The following is a 19,407-nucleotide window of genomic DNA, read 5'->3' as shown; positions in this document are numbered from 1 at the left end:
GAACAGAACCAATCAGCGTAAACAATTAAACGCATGCTCAGACAATAGTATGTCACGGAACCCGCTGAGCTGCCGCGAGCGCATGACACCATCAGTGTGCGGCAGGGTTTGATGAGGGAGGCTATTGTCACAGCTGATCACCAAAACACCAAAACACACTTAAATTTTAAAAAAATCTGTGTCGCCATTCAAAAAGGTTGCACCTAGTATATATGGGGTTCAAATTACTCGTAATCAGAAACTCTATCTCTTGAAGTGGGTAAAAAACATGTAGCTGATTGCGGTAAAACTCTGCAGTAATACCGGATAACCTCGACTCCGTGGCACTGAGTGACAGTGAATTATTAATGGAATACTGCGGTATTTCATTAGTAATTCACTATCTCAGTGCCACAGAGTCAAGGTTATCCTTGTGGCATGAGTGTATATGAATACTAAGATATGATATCCATTATAGCAGATAAGAGAGGAGTGAAAACAAACATCATGATGAAAGTATCACACAAGCAAAAGGGTCACAAGAAGAAGAAGAAGCGGCCGAGTGGCCGCGAGTCTCCCGCTTCGTCTATGGCTCATCTCATTTCTGCTTTATTTTTTGGTATTCCATGTCAGATTTCAATTTATGCATTACAAAACCATCCTTTCTTGGGGGCAAGGTTTGTAAAAAGCTAATAGAAATGTTTTGTGAACATAAATGCATATATAAGACAGTAACACCACCTCCAGAGGTGGTGTTCCCAGCAACCTCAGAGCAACCTGATAGCAACCTTGTCACCGTCCCTCCAAGCGTTCATGGATGCCATTTCGCTGCAAGAGGTTGCTCTGACGTTGTTAAAGAATCTTGGATCCAGCTCCAGGAGCGCTAGAGACAGAGGCAGGGAGCCAGCCAATCACAGCGAAACTACTGCGTTCAGTCCTTCACCCAGCAAATTCAAACCCAGAAAATTCGCTAAAAAGGATGTGGTTATACGTTATACGGATTTTTTGTTTTACTTTATATATATACATATATATATATATATATATATATATATATATATATATATATATATATATATATATATATATATATATATATATATATATATATATATATATATATATATATATATATATATATATATAGAGTAATACTCTGCTTAACGAACAGAATAGGGGATGTCAAAGCTGTTCGTAGAGCAAAAATTTGTTAAGTGGATGTAATTTTCCCATAGGAAATAATGGAAATAGGGGGGATTCGTTCTGGGCTGGTCCCCAACTTACGACATGGGGTAAAAAAAAAAATATATCATATATACGTTTGGCAGCATATTGTGCCACCGGTTTACCACTACTTTTATGATGTCATATGAGTCATTGGAAGTTAGAGGAGCTACGTACAAATTCTCTCACATTCTCGCATTTATGTTCATAAAACAACATTTCTATTAGCTTTTTACAAACCTTGCCCCCAAGAAAGGATTGTTTTGTAATGCATAAAGTGAAATCTTACATGGGATACCAAAAGATAAAGCAGAGATGAGATGAGCCACAGACGAAGCAGTAGGGCTTCTTCTTCTTCTTGTGACCCTTTTTCTTGCGTGTTACTTTCATCATGATGTTTATGTTTTCACTCCTTTACTGCCTGCTATAATGAATATATCTTAGTATTCATATACGCTCATGCCATGAGGATAATCTCAACCCCGTGGCACTGAGTGAATTATTAATGAAATACCGCTGTATTTCATTAATAATTCACTATCACTCAGTGCCACAGAGTCAAGGTTATCCTTGTGGCATGAGCGTATATGAATACTAATATATGATATCCATTATAGCAGGCAATAGAGGAGTAGAAACAAATATCATGGGAAAGACAACACACAGGCTAAAAGGGTCACAAGAAGAAGAAGAAGCGGCCGAGTGGCCGCAAGTCTCCCGCTTCGTCTGTGGCTCATCTCATCTCTGCTTTATTTTTTGGTATTGCATGTAAGATTTCACTTTATGCATTACAAAACAATCCTTTCTTGGGGGCAAGGTTTGTAAAAAGCTAAAAGAAATGTTGTTTTGTGAACATAAATGCATATATAACACAGTAACACCACCTCCAGAGGTGGTGTTCCCAGCAACCTTAGAGCAACCTGATAGCAACCTTGTCACCATTCCTCCAAGCGTTCATGGATGCCATTTCGCTGCAAGAGGTTGCTCTGACGTTTTTAAAGAATCTTGAATCCAGCTCCAGGAGCGCTACAGGCAGAGGCGGGGAGCCAGCCAATCACAGCGAAGCTACTGCGTCCGGTCCCTCACCCAGTAAATTCAAAACTAGAAAATTCGCTAAAACAGATGTGGTTGTACGTTATGTGGAATTTTTGTCTAACTTTATATAGCAAGTTAAACCGGAAATTTGTTAAACGAACATTCGTTAAGCGGAGTATTACTGTTCATATGTGTGTGTATATATATATATATATATATATATATATATATATATATATATATATATATATATATATATATATATATATATATATATATATATATATATATATATATATATATATATATATATATATATATATATATATATATATATATATATATATTATATATACACACACACACACACACACACACACACATACACACACACACTTGGACAGAATATGGAAATGGAGCTGTACATGGCAAATGGAGTTCAACACGACAAAATGCAAGAAAATAGAGTTTGGCAAGAGTGAAAGAAGAATCAGGAGTATGTACAAGATAGGAAATGAAGACATAAAAACCAGTCATGAAGAAAAAGACCTTGGGGTGACAATTACCAATGACCTATCGCCAGAGAGACATATAAACAAAATAATTGGAGAAGTATTGAACTTATTGAGGAACATAAGAGTGGCGTCAGATATTTAGATGAAGAAATGATGAAGAAAATAATTACTGCAATGATAAGACCGAGGCTTGAATATGCAACAATACAGTGGGCTCGAACTTAAAGAAACACATAAGGAAACTAGAGAAAGTACAGAGGGCTGCAACGAAAATGGTGCCTGACTTAAGAGATTTGACTTATGAAGACAGACTGAAAAGAATGCAACTTCCAACCCTGGAAAACAGAAGAGAAAGGGGAGACCTGATAGCAATATACAGAGTGATGATTGGCATGGAAATATGGATAGGGAAGATCTGTGTATGTAATGGAAGAATGTCGATATATATGGGAAAAATATATATATATGGCCACTTATAGGAGAGATGTGAAAATATAGCTTCCTCATAGAAGGGTGGAAGCATGGAATAGTTTAGACGTGGAAGTGGTCAACAAGGAATATTCATGATTTTAAGAAAAAGCTGGACATTAATAGATATATAGATACAACATATATATATATATATATATATATATATATATATATACATATATATATATATATATACACACACACACACATATATATATATATATATATATATATATATATATATATATATATATATATATATATATACAGTAAGGTCTTGGTTTATGTCAGAGTTACGTTCCTGAAACATGACGTAAGTCGATTTTGTACGTAACTCAAGTTTCTGTACATTTCAAATCATATTATGGAGTTTTCAACCAATCATTGTTTATGGTCATTCAGGTAAGTTAAAGGTTATATTGTTATATTATATACAAGTATATAGGAATATGAAACACAAGCTTGTTTTTGTTGTTGATTAGTGCCACGAACGCGAAGGACTGCAGGTTGCAGAGAGGGGTGGACGCCTGAGGCCGCCAGAAGGGTGGGCAGGTCGAATGTTATAACGCCCAGGATGGATAGCTGGGAGCGTAGTGCAGTGCGGTGGGAGTAGAAGCGTGGGCAGCGGGGCAGGAAATGCAATAGGAATCAGCAGACAGGCGCAGACGGTGTAAGTCAGCTGTGAGTGTCGTGTGGCCCAGGCGAAGGCTCCGGAGTTGTTATTGTTGTGATGGGTGTGCGAGCCCTCAAGGTGGTCAACCTCCTCTTTGTCATGGTAACGGGCTTCCCGTTTTCTTCTTCCCTCCCTCACACACAGCTGCTGCCTCCCTTCTCATGTCTTTTAATTGTCCTCTTTTTTCTTGTAGCATAATGGTTTTCCTTTTCTTAGCATCACTGCTGTCACTAAGAAGTTTTCTCTTTGGTGCCATTGAGCAATATACTAAGAACTTGAGTCAGTAAACGCAGAAGTAGGATAACACTCTTGCCAGGGGCGATGGTGTGGTGGAAGTGAGGCAGGGTGTTATTCTATTCAAGCGTGAGGCGGTGTAGCGGGCAACCACCAACAATAACAATAAATTTTTTTAATCTTTTTCTTTTGTACTTTCAAAGCTTATTATCGAGTTTTCAACCAATCATTTTTTATGGTTATTCAGGTAAGTAAAAGGTTATATTGTTATATTGGTATATTATTTACAACTATGTAGGAATATATTGATTAGGGCCGCGAACGCGAAAGACTGCAGGTTGCTTAGAGGGGCGGCCTGAGGCCGCCAGGAAGGTGGGCAGGTCGAATGTTGTGACGCCCAGGGCGGGACAGCTGGGAGCTTTGTGGAGTGCGGTAGGAGTAGAAGCGTTATATAAGCAAAAGGTTATATTGTCATATTATTTACAAGTATGTAGGAATATGAAACACAAGCTTGTTTTTGTTGTTGATTAGGGCCGAACGCGAAGGACTGCATGTTGCCAGAGGGGTGGACGCCTGAGGCCGCCAGGAGGGTAGGCAGGTCGAATGTTGTGACGTCCAGGGTGGACAGCTGGGAGCGTTGTGCAGTGCGGTGGGAGTAGAAGCGTGGGCAGCAGAGCAGGAAATGAAATAGGAAAGGGCAATAGGGATCAGCAGACAGGCGCAGACGGTGCAAGTGATCTGCAAGTGTCGTGTGGCCCAGACGAAGGCTCCGTAGTTGTTATTGTTGTGATAGGTGCGCGAGCCCTCAAGGTCATCAACCTCCCCGTTGTCATGGTAACGGGCTTCCCATTTTCTTCTTCACTCTCTCACACACAGCTGCTGCCGCCCTTCTCATGTCTTTTAATTATGTCCTCTTTTTTCTTGTAGCGTAATGGTTTTCCTTTTCTTAGCATCACTGCTGTCACTAAGAAGTTTTCTCTTTGGTGCATGACAGCAATATAACGCGATAGCTGAAGTCGCGATAGCCGAGGGTTGACTGTATATATATACACTTAACCCTCGGCTATCGCGCCCAATTGGGGCCGAAATAGCCGCGCCATAGCCGAAAACGCGATAGCCGAATTGATCTTGGCGGGAAGGCTGTTTTGGCCAATGAGTGCTTAGATATTCCATGACGTCATGGCAGGGCACGCGATAGGAGGCATCTGAGGTCGCGATAATGAAATTTTATCAGGTTTTCATGGGTGCGCGATAGTAATTAAACGCGATAGCCGAAATCGCGATAGCCGAGGGTTGACTGTGTGTATATATGTATATATATATATATATATATATATATATATATATATATATATATATATATATATATATATATATATATATATATATATATATATATATATATATATATATATATATATATATATATATATATATATATATATATATATATATATATATATATATATATATATATATATATATATATATATATATATATATATATATATATATATATATATATATATATATATATATATATATATATATATATATATATATATATATATATATATATATATATATATATATATATATATATATATATATATATATATATATATATATATATATATATATATATATATATATATATATATATATATATATATATATATATATATATTCTGGTCTAGCAGTGAAAAGTGATTCAGTTGTTTGTTTACATTTCTCTGGGACTACCACACTCCACGGCAGAACTTCCAACAAGCATTTAGCCAAGATGAGGTACTCCATTGTTTATGAGTGAAAAAAGCTGTTTTAAGAGTTTCTTATAGAGAGTAATAAAGGCCCAAAATAGCAGCAATAAAACAACAATGGCTTGCTGGTGGTGAAGGGCCGCTATGTTTGTTTACAGCTGACAAACGAGACAAAGGCGGTAGCGAGGTTGTGTGTGACGACATGTGGCAACAAAAGTTGACAGTCTTAAGAAAGTTGATGGAAAAGTGTTAGTGTGACGCTGCCTTTACTGTTGAGTGTACATCCCACCACCCCTTGTACTGCTTAGGTACCATTTTTTGTTCTAGATTATACATTTAATGTGCTTTCATTCATTGTTTTCTTACCCATTTGGGTTGTGTACATGTTTTCTCAATTTATAAGGAGTTAGGAAAGGAAATTCTGCGTATCCAGATATTTACTGTATCTGCCAGGACCTTGGCTGCAATAATCCGGATACGCGGGCGATTACTGTTTTTAAATGCAAAATATTCGGATCTAATAATGATCTAAATGTATATGAGTCTTCAAATGTCAGGTGAAATCCTTCACTTCATTTACAGAGCTTAGATCAGCTCATTTATCTTTTCTGGGTGCATCTTATGAGCTCATGTGTCTTTTGAGTCATCAAATATGGTAAGTTGTTGCACACATAGATGCAACATCCAGCTTTGGAACGAAAATGAGGATAGAGGAAGTAGGAGGGAACAAAATAGGAGCTACTGTCAGTCACCTCAGACAGCTGTTTTGGTGAGGAAAAGAAGATGAGGTTCAGTAGAGGAGAGGTGGTGTTCTACAGATCGAGAATTAGATCTAAGACCACAAATGTTGTAGAAGTTAATGAAGAAAAAATTGAGGAAGGTGTCAAGACATTTTGGGTCACTACCTGAAGAGCAGTCCGACCTGAGGACATTTATGGTCCCCTTCCCAGAAGGGGACTCTGACCTCACTCACTGAACATTTCCCTTTCTGTCTCACAACACAATGGGGCACTCACAGGCTGTGCTCTAAAGACAACTCTCTTCCTTCACACAAAACTACAAGTATCTATCTACACATACATTCTTCATGTAATATTAAAACTGAGGAAAAAAAGACTCGTATACCATCCTCAGAGTCTCCTTCCCACTATATTTCTATCTATCTAACTTCTTTAGGAATTGGCACCTCAGTGGGCCTTTTTGCTTATCAACTGATCTTTTTTTGTTCTGGGTTGGATTTCTCTCACACACACACACACCTGACTGACTCGCCATCTTGTCGCATCACAGACAGATCTGAAAAATCCTTCTCCAGTTGGGTGAGGGGCAGATTGAAGCACAGGTGATGCAAGCTGGGTCCCTCCACTCCGCTGCCCGTCTCTACTTCATCTCGGGAGAGAGATTCCACCGAGCCCTTGCGGGACATTTGTTCATATACAGCCATCACGTTGGAGCCGAACAGACACTTCAACAACTGGCCAGTGTGTTGTTGTTATAGGAAAGAAGAAATTGAGAAGCTAATAAGAAAATAAACTTAAATATGGTTTTCTATGAAAATGCTTGTGCGTTTCAACCAAAGAATTTAGTCATTGCATCTATTAAAGTCATGGAGTAACCCACAGTTTCAAACATACAATAATATTAAGATAATGTCACACTTTCATGTCAATGAATGTAAAGTCCTTATTTTAGAGCCTGTATACTTAAAATTATGTGCTATGCAACATGTAACTAAATTTACCTGGTGCTTGAGGTTTCCCAAGACAAACTTCTTCATAATTTGCAAGAGCATCATAACCATAGTCAGTTTTGTGTATAGTAAGTTAATTTTCAATGGAACAATGGCAGCCTTCAAATTCACCTTTCCTATCACATCTATACACAAACATGGACACCCCAGAAACACACCTACAGCTGTCCCTACATACATACCTGCTGGCCACACTGCACAGTGAGGGTGGGCAGCAGACTGGTAACAGACTTGAGGTACTGCAAAACTTCATCAGCCAGCCTCCCAAACTCCACCATGGACGCCACCTCCAGGAGCCGTCCCAAGCTAGACAAAGTGACACGCAGCAGCCCACACACCTTCTCTGTGGTGCTTTCTTCCAGGGATATCTGTGGTAGGTAGGTAGTTGAGGTAAAGATGAACGTTCAGTAAACTGGTCAAGGGATTCTTGGATGGAATGGAACTTGGTTGGTGTGTATTTACCTAGTTGTAGTTTTACAGGGCCTGGGCTTTATGCTCGTGTGGCCTAGTTTCCATATCTACACTTATCCAATCTTACTTTAAAAGTATGCATATTCATTGCAGACACCACTTCTTCATGTAAACTGTTCCACGTCTCAATACATCTCTGCGGGAAACTATATTTTTTAATATCTCTCAGACATCTTCCTTTTCTCCGCTTTTTACTATGTGATCTTGTACTTCGGATGTCATATTCTTCTCTCAGGATCAGTTTCTCATTATCCACTTGGTCCATTCCGTTGATCAATTTATAGACTTGTATCAGGTCTCCTCTCTCCTTCTTTGTTCCAGGGTTGGTAGATCCATAGCCTTTAGTCTTCCTCATATGTGTGTGTATTCACCTATTCACCTAGTTGTAATTTTACAGGGCCTGGGTATCATACTCGTGTGGCCCGTCTCCATATCTACACACATCCAACTTTCCTTTAAAACTATGCACACTCCTCGCTGACACCACCTCCTCACTCAAACCATTCCACACCTCCACACATCTTTGTGGGAAACTATATTTCTTCACATCCTTCAAGCATATTCCCTTGGCTATCTTTTTACTATGCGATCTTGTAGTTCTATTTAAGTTTTCCTCTCTCAACATCATTTGCTCATTATCCACTTCATCCAGTCCGTTCAACAGTTTATAAACCTGTATTAAATCTCCTCTTTCTCTTCTTTGTTCCAAGGTAAGCAAATTCATTTCTTTTAATCTCTCCTCATAGGTCATTTCTGCCAATTCCGGAACCATTTTTGTTGCCATTCTCTGCAATCTCTCCAACTTCCTTATATGCTTCTTTTTATAAGGGGACCAAACCACTCCAGCATATTCCAATCTTGGTCTAATTACCGTACTAATTAATTTCTTCATCATATCTTTATCCATATAATGGAAGGCTAATCCAATATTTTTATCAAATTATACGTTTCTCCAAACATCTTATCAATATGAGCCTCAAACTGCCCATGGTCTTGTATTATCACTCCCAAATCCTTTTCCTTTTCCACCTTTTTCAACACTACTTCTTCACCCATCTTATATGACCCTCTTGGCCGTCTTCCACTCTTCCCATCTCCATCACATGACTTTTGCTCAGATTAAATTCCATTTGCCACCTCTTGCTCCACTCCCAAATCTTATCCAGATCTGCCTGTAAAATTTCACAATCTTCTTCACTCTTCACACACCTACACAACTTCGCATCATCCGCAAACAAATTAATATAACTGTTTACTCCCTCTGGCATGTCATTAATATATACAAGGAAAAGTATTGGTGCCAGCACTGAGCCTTGTGGGACTCCACTCTCCACCACCAACCAGTCCGACTTTGCATCCCTTATTACCGTTCTCATCTCCCTCCATCTCAAGTAGTTTTCCATCCACTTTAACACTTTTCCTTTCAGTCCTCCATAAATCTCTAATTTCCATAACAGTCTCATGTGAGGTACCTTGTCAAAAGCTTTCTTTAAATCCAAATATACACAGTCCATCCATCCCTCTCTCTCTTGTATTTTGTCAACCACTCTTGAATAAAAGCTCAGTAGATTTGTTACACATGACCTCCCTTTCCTAAAGCCAAATTGATGATCCGATAATAACTTATGATCCTCCAGGAACCGTATCCAATATTTCTTTATCACCCTCTCACAAATCTTACCGACCACACTTGTTAGAGACACAGGTCTATAGTTAAGAGGCTCTTCCTTACTGCCTCCCTTATAAATGGGCACCACTTCAGCTCTCTTCCACTCTACTGGTACTTCCCTGTTTCTAATGAACACCTTATAATATCATATAATGGATCAATCAATTCTTCTCTACACTCCTTCAATAATTTTCCTGAAACTTCATCTGGTCCCATCGCTTTATCATCTTTAAGTTCCTCCAACATTTTATATAACTCCTTTTAGGTATCTTAATGTCATCCATGTGCACATTTCCTTGTACATTCTGAGGCTTTACAAACATTGTTTCTTCAGTAAATACTTGCTGAAACCTATTATTTAGCAATTCCGCTATATTCTTAGGGTCATCTACTATCCCTTGCTCTCCTTTTAATCTTTCAATGGACTCTCTCTTTTAAGTTTACCATTTATGAACCTGTAAAACAATTTTGGATGTTCCTTACTCTTGTCTACAATATCTTTTCAAATTTTCTTTCTTCCTCCTCCTTACCCTCACATACTCATTTCTCGCCACTCTATAATTCTCCTTATTTAGTATATTCCTGCTCTTTTCCATCTTTTCCAAGCCACATCTCTCTTTTCCTTAGCCTTAACACAAGTTGCATTAAACCAATCCTTTCTTCCTTCCTCTCTCGGTTTATACTTTGGTACAAATTTCATAACTCCTTCTTTATAATATTTCATAAAAATCTCATATTTCTTTTGCACTTCTCTGATTTGTAACATCTCCCAATCTAATTTTCTGAAATAATTTTTCAAACTTTCTGTGTCCATCTTTCTATAATTCAATCTACCACTCCTGTATGTCTCGTCCTTCCTTCGCTGTGTTGTTGCTATCTGCATTTCCATAACCACATGATCACTCTTTCCCAAAGGACATTTGTATTGTATATCTCCACATAGGTACACTTCTCTTGTTAACACCAAATCCAGTCTAGCCGGTTCATCATCTCCTCTATATCTAGTATTTTCCTTCACCCTCTGTTCCATCATATTTTCCATCATTAGATTAAGAAATCTCTCTCCCATGCTTCCTCTCCAACACCACTTACTAGATTTTCCCAATCCACCTCCTTACAATTAAAATCTCCTACTAGTATCACCTTTCTTTTTCCAGATAATACACTTTCCAAACTCTGTAAAGTATCCTTGATCATATTGTCGTATTCCTTAATGTCCAAGAATTTGTTTTAGGAGGTACATAGGTCACCATGATTATTAATTCTTTTCCATCACTTTTTATCCTTATGCTTATCACTTCTGCGTTGTTCTTCCCATACCAAACCTTATCCACATTTATTTATTTCTTCGTCATAATCATAACTCCTCCTCCACCTTTACTCTCTATCCTTTCTCCATATATTATATTTATTATCCAAATTTATCTTTGTTTTTCATGCAATTTTGTCTCAGTCAAACACACTATATCAGGCTTCTCCACCATCATATAGTCTTGCAATTCCAATCTACTTGACAGTATCCCATCTATATTAGTATACATTACGGTCCACCCACTGCTCCCTCTAGGGGTTCCTCCGCATTCCTTCTTTCCACATACCACTTTCTGACTCTCTCTCTATAACTCTCCAAAAACTTTTCTCTTTCCTCCTCAGACCGCTCATCATTTTTCCTTCTCGCCTCTTCCACCAATTCCTTATATCTTCTCCTCTCTTCCTCATTTCTATTCTTTCTCACAAACACCTCTTTACAACCTTCTATCTCTCTTAACTTTGATGTTCTATATAGGATATCCTCCAGATTGTTGTGACTTCAGTACTACTTTAATCGGTCTGCTCACTCCCTCCTTATACGGACCCAGTCTATGGATCTCTTCCACTTCTTCTTGTAGGTCTTTTTTCATCATCATTTAGATTTTTGAACAGATCTCTTACCGTTTTAATTCTTCCTTAATTCTCTTAGGCTTATATGTTATATTTTGTTCTTTCATCCCAAATATTAACACACTCTTCTTCTTTTCTGCTATTTCCCTTATCAATGTTTCCTTATTCTTCATTACATTAACCAGTTCCTTGGACCTTTCTTTTTGTCTTCCTTCAACTGATCTTTAATTATTTCTTGTAATCCAACCATCTCTGCTTCCTCGACTCAGTCCATTGTGTTTTCTTCAGTTCCCATTCCTTTCAAACCTTTCATTCTGCTCACTAATCATTTCCTTAAAGTCATCTTTCTCCTTTACTACTCTCTCCATTTTCTCCTCCAACCGTCTCTTGTATTTTTCAACCTCCACTCTCAAGTGTGCATTCTCATCCACCAATCGTTTTCATTTTCCTCCAGTCTCTTAACTCTTTCCTTCAAAGCCTTGCGAATTCTCTATCCTGCTCCTCCTCACTCCTCTGAACTTTTAATTCCTTCACCAACTCCTCAAATCTCTTCTCCAACATTACCAATCTACCTTGCATTGTTGCCCCTGTTGAAGATGGACTCATGCTTTGACTGGCCACTTTCGGCTTTGCTCCCTGGGCCTCATCGACATATTTTGAATTTGGTAATTTATTTCTTACCGGTCTATCCATTTTTTTACTCTTCCTGGGAGCATGTGGGTGTGTGGTCACTGGGGGCCAGGCCTGGTAGCTACGTGTGTGTGGTGGGATGCGTTGGCGGCTGCTATGGCTGGCCTTTGTGTGGTTCCCGCTCTGTCGTTTGGAGTGTGGAGGTTCTCACACCTCCGATCACTCCCATGTACACGCCACCAGGCTACATTCACTCTGTACACTCGTTCACTCGCTCTGGTTGCCCCTCAATACCAATAACGATTCTCACTCAAGCACATTGCTTAGCGTGTGGAGTGTTAGTTAGATGCCACTCTGAGCAGGAGGCACGTCCGCTCTCCATGGAGCGGTGTGTGTGTGTGTGTGTGTGTGTGTGTGTGTGTGTGTGTGTGTGTGTGTGTGTGTGTGTGTGTGTGTGTGGCCTGTCTCCATATCTACATTTATCCAACTTTTCCTTAAATTTGTGCACACTTCCTGCTGCTACAATCTATTTACTCAATCTATTCAAAATATTCACAGTCCTATTTGGAAAACAAAATTGTTTAATGTTTCTCAAACGCTGACTTTTCATGATCTTTTTGGAATGTCCTCTTGTTTGGCTACCTCCATTCTCTATCAGTGATACCAAGTCTTAGCCATCTATCTTTTCCATATGATTTAGTAACTTATATCTTGTTGTTAGATCTCCTCTTTCCCATATGTCCTTCAAAGATGGTAGTTCCATTTCATTTAGTCTTTCTTCATAGGAAAGATCCTTTATTTCTGACACCATCTTTGTAGTGGTGCTTTAGATTCTTTCTATTCCCTTGATGTCTTTCCACTAGTATGGTAACCACACCACTTCTGCATATTTTAGTCTGGGTCTTATCATAGTGGTTATGGTCTTTTCATCCTATTCTTGTCAATGTAGTGAAATGCTTACCCTGTCCTGTATGTTGATGCAAATAACCCATTCATGTGTCTTTCTGGAGTCAGGGTGTCTTGTATAATCACTCCCAGGTCTTTTCTTCACTCCTTTTCATTATAATATCTTCTCCCATTTTGTATTACCATGTAGGTCTTTTATTACTTTTACCCATTTCCATTACATGGCATTTCCTTGTACTAAATTCTAATTTCCACTCTTGGCTCCACCTCCAGATCTTGTTAATATCTTTCTGCAATTCCATACAGTCTTTTATGTTCCTTACTACAGTCAAAATTTCTGTTTTGACAGGTGTATCCCCACTCCTAGAAGGAGATATCCCTATAAAGAGCAAACTGTCAGAGATAGGTAGCTACTTAGCATCAAAAGCAGAAGAATATGATTCTTCTTATCATAAATGAAATCATCCTGGGACTAAACCTGAAATCGGTTGAGAAGTTGTGGTGTAGTGAAGTTGCTAAGTTTGTCACTTGAAGGTGGTGAGCAATGAGAGGTGAGTGACTACTGTTCCAGTGAGCTAATAGTTAGTTGTTGTGGTGATGAGTGAGTCATGGACATATAGTTGTGATGGGATTGATGAAGTCTAGATAAAGTTCAAAACATAATATGGCAACAAATTTATAACTTATGATAATTCATTTATATTGATACATTATCTTACACAAATCTTATGTAGTCTACGGTAAAGTAAAAGTTTCCTCTACTGTAATGGTAAGATACATACACAAATTTGTAATAAGGTATCAAGTATGGATTCACCCAAGTTGCCAAACATCATTTTAAGACATACTGGAGAAATATATAGGCTGCCAAGTCTAAAAATAGCCTTCACACCATATGATGTAAGTTGCAGTTACACGCTGTTCATTACATAATGTATCACAGTCAACAGGTTAGCTAAGGTATTAGTATTGAAATTGATGAGTGTTGTGAATAAGAATGATGGCAATAGTAGCAATGAACTCACTCACTTTATAATTGGTGTGGGCATTTTTAAGGACATCATACATCTTGATGTATTCTGGCAGATGGGTGAAGGAACCCACCGAGCCTGACCTGCCTGGTCGCCGGTCTTTCTCCTCAGAATCTTCCAAACAGAGAACAAGTGTTAGAAAGTGCTCTTCATACACAGACACACATACATACATACACACATATACAACATCATAAAATGCTCAATAGAAAATGGAACAGTGCCAATGGAGTGGAAAAGAGCTGAGGTGGTTCCCATATATAAGAGCGGAAGGAAGGAAGAACCTTTAAATTACAGGCCGGTATCACTAACTAGTGTAATATGCAAGATGTGTGAAAAAGTAATAAAGAAGCAATGGATCGAGTTTCTTGAAGACAACAAAATATTATCAAATAACCAATTTGGTTTTAGAAAAGGTCGGTCATGTGTGACAAATTTATTGACTTTCTACTCTAGAATAGTTGATAATGTACAAGAGAGAGAGGGATGGGTTGACTGTATTTATTTAGATCTAAAAAAGGCTTTTGATAAAGTGCCACATGAAAGATTACTATGGAAGTTAGAGGAGAAGGGTGGCTTAAAAGGAAGCACATTGAGATGGATAAAGAATTACTTAAGGGGGAGAGAAATAAGGACGATAGTTAAAGATATGAAGTCCAAGTGGAGAACAATAGACAGCGGAGTGCCACAGGGGTCAGTATTGGCACCAATACTTTTTCTCGTATATATAAATGACATGCCAGAGGGAGTGAACAGCTACATAAATCTGTTTTCTGGACGATGCGAAACTGTGCAGAGTCATTAAACAAAAAGAGGATTGTGAAATACTACAGGAAGACTTAAACAAGATCTGGAAATGGAGCAAAAAATGGGAGATGGAATTCAATGTGGACAAAAGCCATGTCATGGAAATGGGAAAAAGTGAAAGACGACCAGTGGGAATCTATAAGATGGGAGATGGAGTAGAACTAGAAAAAGTAAAAAAGGAAAAGGACTTGGGAGTGACAATGGAAGAAAATAATCAACCGGTTAGCCATATTGATAGAATTTTCAGAGAGACGTATAATTTGCTAAGGAATATTGGAGTAGCATTTCACTATATGGACAAGGAAATGATGAAGAAATTGATAAGTACTAAAATAAGACCTAGATTGGAATATGCAGGAGTTGTGTGGACTCCCCATAAAAAGAAACACATAAGAAAATTAGAGAGACTACAGAAAATGGCTACAAGAATGGTTCCAGAATTTAAAGGGATGGCATATGAGGAGAGACTAAAGGCAATGGATCTACCAACCTTGGAGCAGAGAAGAGAGAGGGGATCTGATACAAATTTATAAATTGATTAACAGAATGGATGAAGTGGATAATGAGAAACTGATCCTGAGAGAAGAATATGACTTTAGAAGCACAAGATCGCATAGTAAGAAACTAAGGAAGGGACGATGTCTGAGAGATATTAAAAATTTAGTTTCCATAAAGATGTGTTGAGACTTGGAACAGTTTGAGTGAGGAAGTGGTATCAGCAAAGAGTGTACATAGTTTTAAAGAAAAATTGGATAAGTGTAGATATGGAGACGGGACCACACGAGCATAAAGCCCAGGCCCTGTAAAACTACAACTAGGTAAATACAACTAGGTAAATACACACACATACACACAGGGATCATCAAAAAAATATTAAGAATCCAAAGGATCACTACAATGATGGTGTCAGAAATAAAGGATCTTCCCTATGAAGAAAGACTGAAGGAAATGGAACTGTCATCTTTGAATGAAAGATGGGAAAGAGAAGATCTAATAACAATGTGTAAGTTAGTAAACCATATGGAAAAGATAGATAGACAAGACCTGGTATCACTCACGGAGGATGGAGGTAGGAGAACAAGAGGACACTCCAAGAAGATCAAGAAAAGTTAGTATTCGAGAAACATGAAAAAGTTTAGTTTTTCACACAGGACGGTGGATATTTGGAACAGATTAAGCAAAGAGACTGTAGCAGCAGAAAGTGTGCACAAATTTTAGGTAAAGTTGGATAAATATATATATGGAGATGGGCCACTATGAAACCAGCTCAAACCCTGTAATATACAACTAGGTAAATACAATTAGTTAAACAGACTGCGCAATCGCCCAAAAAGCGCATATGAACAGTTGCTCCTGATGGGATTCTGACAACTCCAAGCAAAACAGCCTGGTGATGTATTACAGGGAGAGAGGAGGCTAGTTTTGTTTTCTGCCTCCAAATTGTGATATACTGCTGTGGTGAAACAGTACAAACAACAACGGAAGACAATACAAGTGTAGATGGCATGGCCGGTAGAAGAAGACTACTCTCCATAAGGTTAATTTTTCTAATCTGCATTTTTACTTACAGTTTTTTGTTCATATCTTCATTAAATCCCTGAAAAGGTGATCCCTGCATTTCCACGCTGTCATTTAAGGCAAAAGCCATGACTGCACTTTTATGTATGTTTACCTCTTTAGAATCCTTTATTTACTGATAGAAGACAGGATCTTCCACAAATTAATAGCACTATTTCTGTACATAACATTTCTATGTACGGTCAGTGGTTGATGGTTTGTTTACAGATCAGCTGTTCCATGTTCACTCTCCACTACTGCCAGGGTGTGTGCGCGTATTTACCGAGTTGTCTTTGCCTAGTTGTAATGTTGACCCTCGTTAACTCGGACAAATAGGGAAAAAGGTTGGTCCAACAAACAGGAATATCAGACTTATACAAATTCTACCACCCCACCAAAAAAAAAAACAGGCAGGCAGTTCAACTCAGATTTATTTTGGGATTATTCTCTCTCCAAAACCTTCAGTCCCTAATTTACCACATGGTGTAGTTAATTTTTTTGATAATTAAATATCCTTTCCATCAGGAAGCCATTTTTAAATGTCTCATGTGGTTGCATCATAGCATGACTCACACCCTAAAAAATGATGTATCACTTAATGTTTGTGTCTATGTAGAAATCTTACATGAATATTTTTCTCTCTTGATAAATTTCAACCTTTGTCTCTCTCTCACTCAGTGACTCAGTACGTGGCCAGGCGTCAAGAGGGATCATGCGCCATTTAGCTCTCAAATTTTTCAGAAATAATGACGTCCTTACAGGCAAAAATTTGATGAGAATTAGAATCAGAAACTTCAAGAAAACAAGACAAAAAGAAACCAATGCATAATTGCAGACAGTTGTGGCTGACAGCTTGACCTTGAATCCTCATCTCCCCTCCGTCACTTGTGTTATCACCCCCTCCTAGACCCTCGCCTCATTGCCATGCAAAGACACCCTCTGTCTATATCATAAGACTGCTATAATCTTTTCAAACACAGTTGTTTTTCTCACTACCTTCATCATGACAACTATACATCACATAACTCTCATAATAATACTATTACGAAAGATTATTTTGAGAGAGAGGTATAAAGTGGACAAGATGAGTAACAATTACTTCACAGCATCATTATCTCACTTCAACATACTAAGAGTATCCAGTTCAGTCATAAAACGGCAGATTGCCGTAACGCTGCTGATGGCTCCTTCCGAACCTTCATCACAAAAAGTCTAAGGGAATTAACCAAAGTGGTGTGTGTGTGTGTGTGTGTGTGTGTGTGTGTGTGTGTGTGTATTCACCTAGTTGTAATTTTACAGGGCCTGGGTATCATACTGTGTGGCCCCGTCTCCATATCTACACACATCCAACTTTCCTTTAAAACTATGCACACTCCTTGCTGACACCACCTCCTCACTCAAACCATTCCACACCTCCACACATCTTTGTGGGAAACTATATTTCTTCACATCCTTCAAGCATATTCCTTGGCTATCTTTTTACTATGCGATCTTGTAGTTCTATTTAAGTTTTCCTCTCTCAACATCATTTGCTCATTATCCACTTCATCCAGTCCATTCAACAGTTTATAAACCTGTATTAAATCTCCTCTTTCTCTTCTTTGTTCCAAGGTAAGCAAATTCATTTCTTTTAATCTCTCCTCATAGGTCATTTCTGCCAATTCCGGAACCATTTTTGTTGCCATTCTCTGCAATCTCTCCAACTTCCTTATATGCTTCTTTTTATAAGGGGACCAAACCACTCCAGCATATTCCAATCTTGGTCTAATTACCATACTAATTAATTTCTTCATCATATCTTTATCCATATAATGGAAGGCTAATCCAATATTTTTATCAAATTATACGTTTCTCCAAACATCTTATCAATATGAGCCTCAAACTGCCCATGGTCTTGTATTATCACTCCCAAATCCTTTTCCTTTTCCACCTTTTTCAACACTACTTCTTCACCCATCTTATATGACCCTCTTGGCCGTCTTCCACTCTTCCCATCTCCATCACATGACTTTTGCTCAGATTAAATTCCATTTGCCACCTCTTGCTCCACTCCCAAATCTTATCCAGGTCTGCCTGTAAAATTTCACAATCTTCTTCACTCTTCACACACCTACACAACTTCGCATCATCCGCAAACAAATTAATATAACTGTTTACTCCTCTGGCATGTCATTAATATATACAAGGAAAAGTATTGGTGCCAGCACTGAGCCTTGTGGGACTCCACTCTCCACCACCAACCAGTCCGACTTTGCATCCCTTATTACCGTTCTCATCTCCTCCATCTCAAGTAGTTTTCCATCCACTTTAACACTTTTCCTTTCAGTCCTCCATAAATCTCTAATTTCCATAACAGTCTCATGTGAGGTACCTTGTCAAAAGCTTTCTTTAAATCCAAATATACACAGTCCATCCATCCCTCTCTCTCTTGTATTTTGTCAACCACTCTTGAATAAAAGCTCAGTAGATTTGTTACACATGACCTCCCTTTCCTGAAGCCAAATTGATGATCCGATAATAACTTATGATCCTCCAGGAACCGTATCCAATATTTCTTTATCACCCTCTCACAAATCTTACCGACCACACTTGTTAGAGACACAGGTCTATAGTTAAGAGGCTCTTCCTTACTGCCTCCCTTATAAATGGGCACCACTTCAGCTCTCTTCCACTCTACTGGTACTTCCCTGTTTCTAATGAGCACCTTATAATATCATATAATGGATCAATCAATTCTTCTCTACACTCCTTCAATAATTTTCCTGAAACTTCATCTGGTCCCATCGCTTTATCATCTTTAAGTTCCTCCAACAT

The 19,407-nt window shown here is 38.4% G+C and overlaps 1 protein-coding gene across 4 annotated transcripts in view; it reads right to left on the bottom strand.

Moving 5' to 3' along the window:
• LOC123502590 (huntingtin-like) overlaps positions 1 to 19,407 on the bottom strand; it is a 420,122-nt gene that overhangs the window by 209,267 nt on the left and 191,448 nt on the right. For all 4 annotated transcript variants that reach the window (XM_045251746.1, XM_045251745.1, XM_045251744.1 and 1 more), the window contains exons 21-23: positions 14,228 to 14,343; positions 7,824 to 8,009; positions 7,151 to 7,365 (exon numbers count right to left, since the gene is read on the bottom strand). In XM_045251746.1, coding sequence (XP_045107681.1) covers positions 7,151 to 7,365; positions 7,824 to 8,009; positions 14,228 to 14,343 — 517 coding nt within the window. The remainder of the gene's footprint in view (positions 1 to 7,150; positions 7,366 to 7,823; positions 8,010 to 14,227; positions 14,344 to 19,407) is intronic.

This window comes from Portunus trituberculatus, chromosome 12 (genome assembly GCF_017591435.1).
Source record: "Portunus trituberculatus isolate SZX2019 chromosome 12, ASM1759143v1, whole genome shotgun sequence".
Classification (NCBI taxonomy): domain Eukaryota; kingdom Metazoa; phylum Arthropoda; class Malacostraca; order Decapoda; family Portunidae; genus Portunus; species Portunus trituberculatus.
This window is presented reverse-complemented; position numbering and strand designations above follow the sequence as displayed.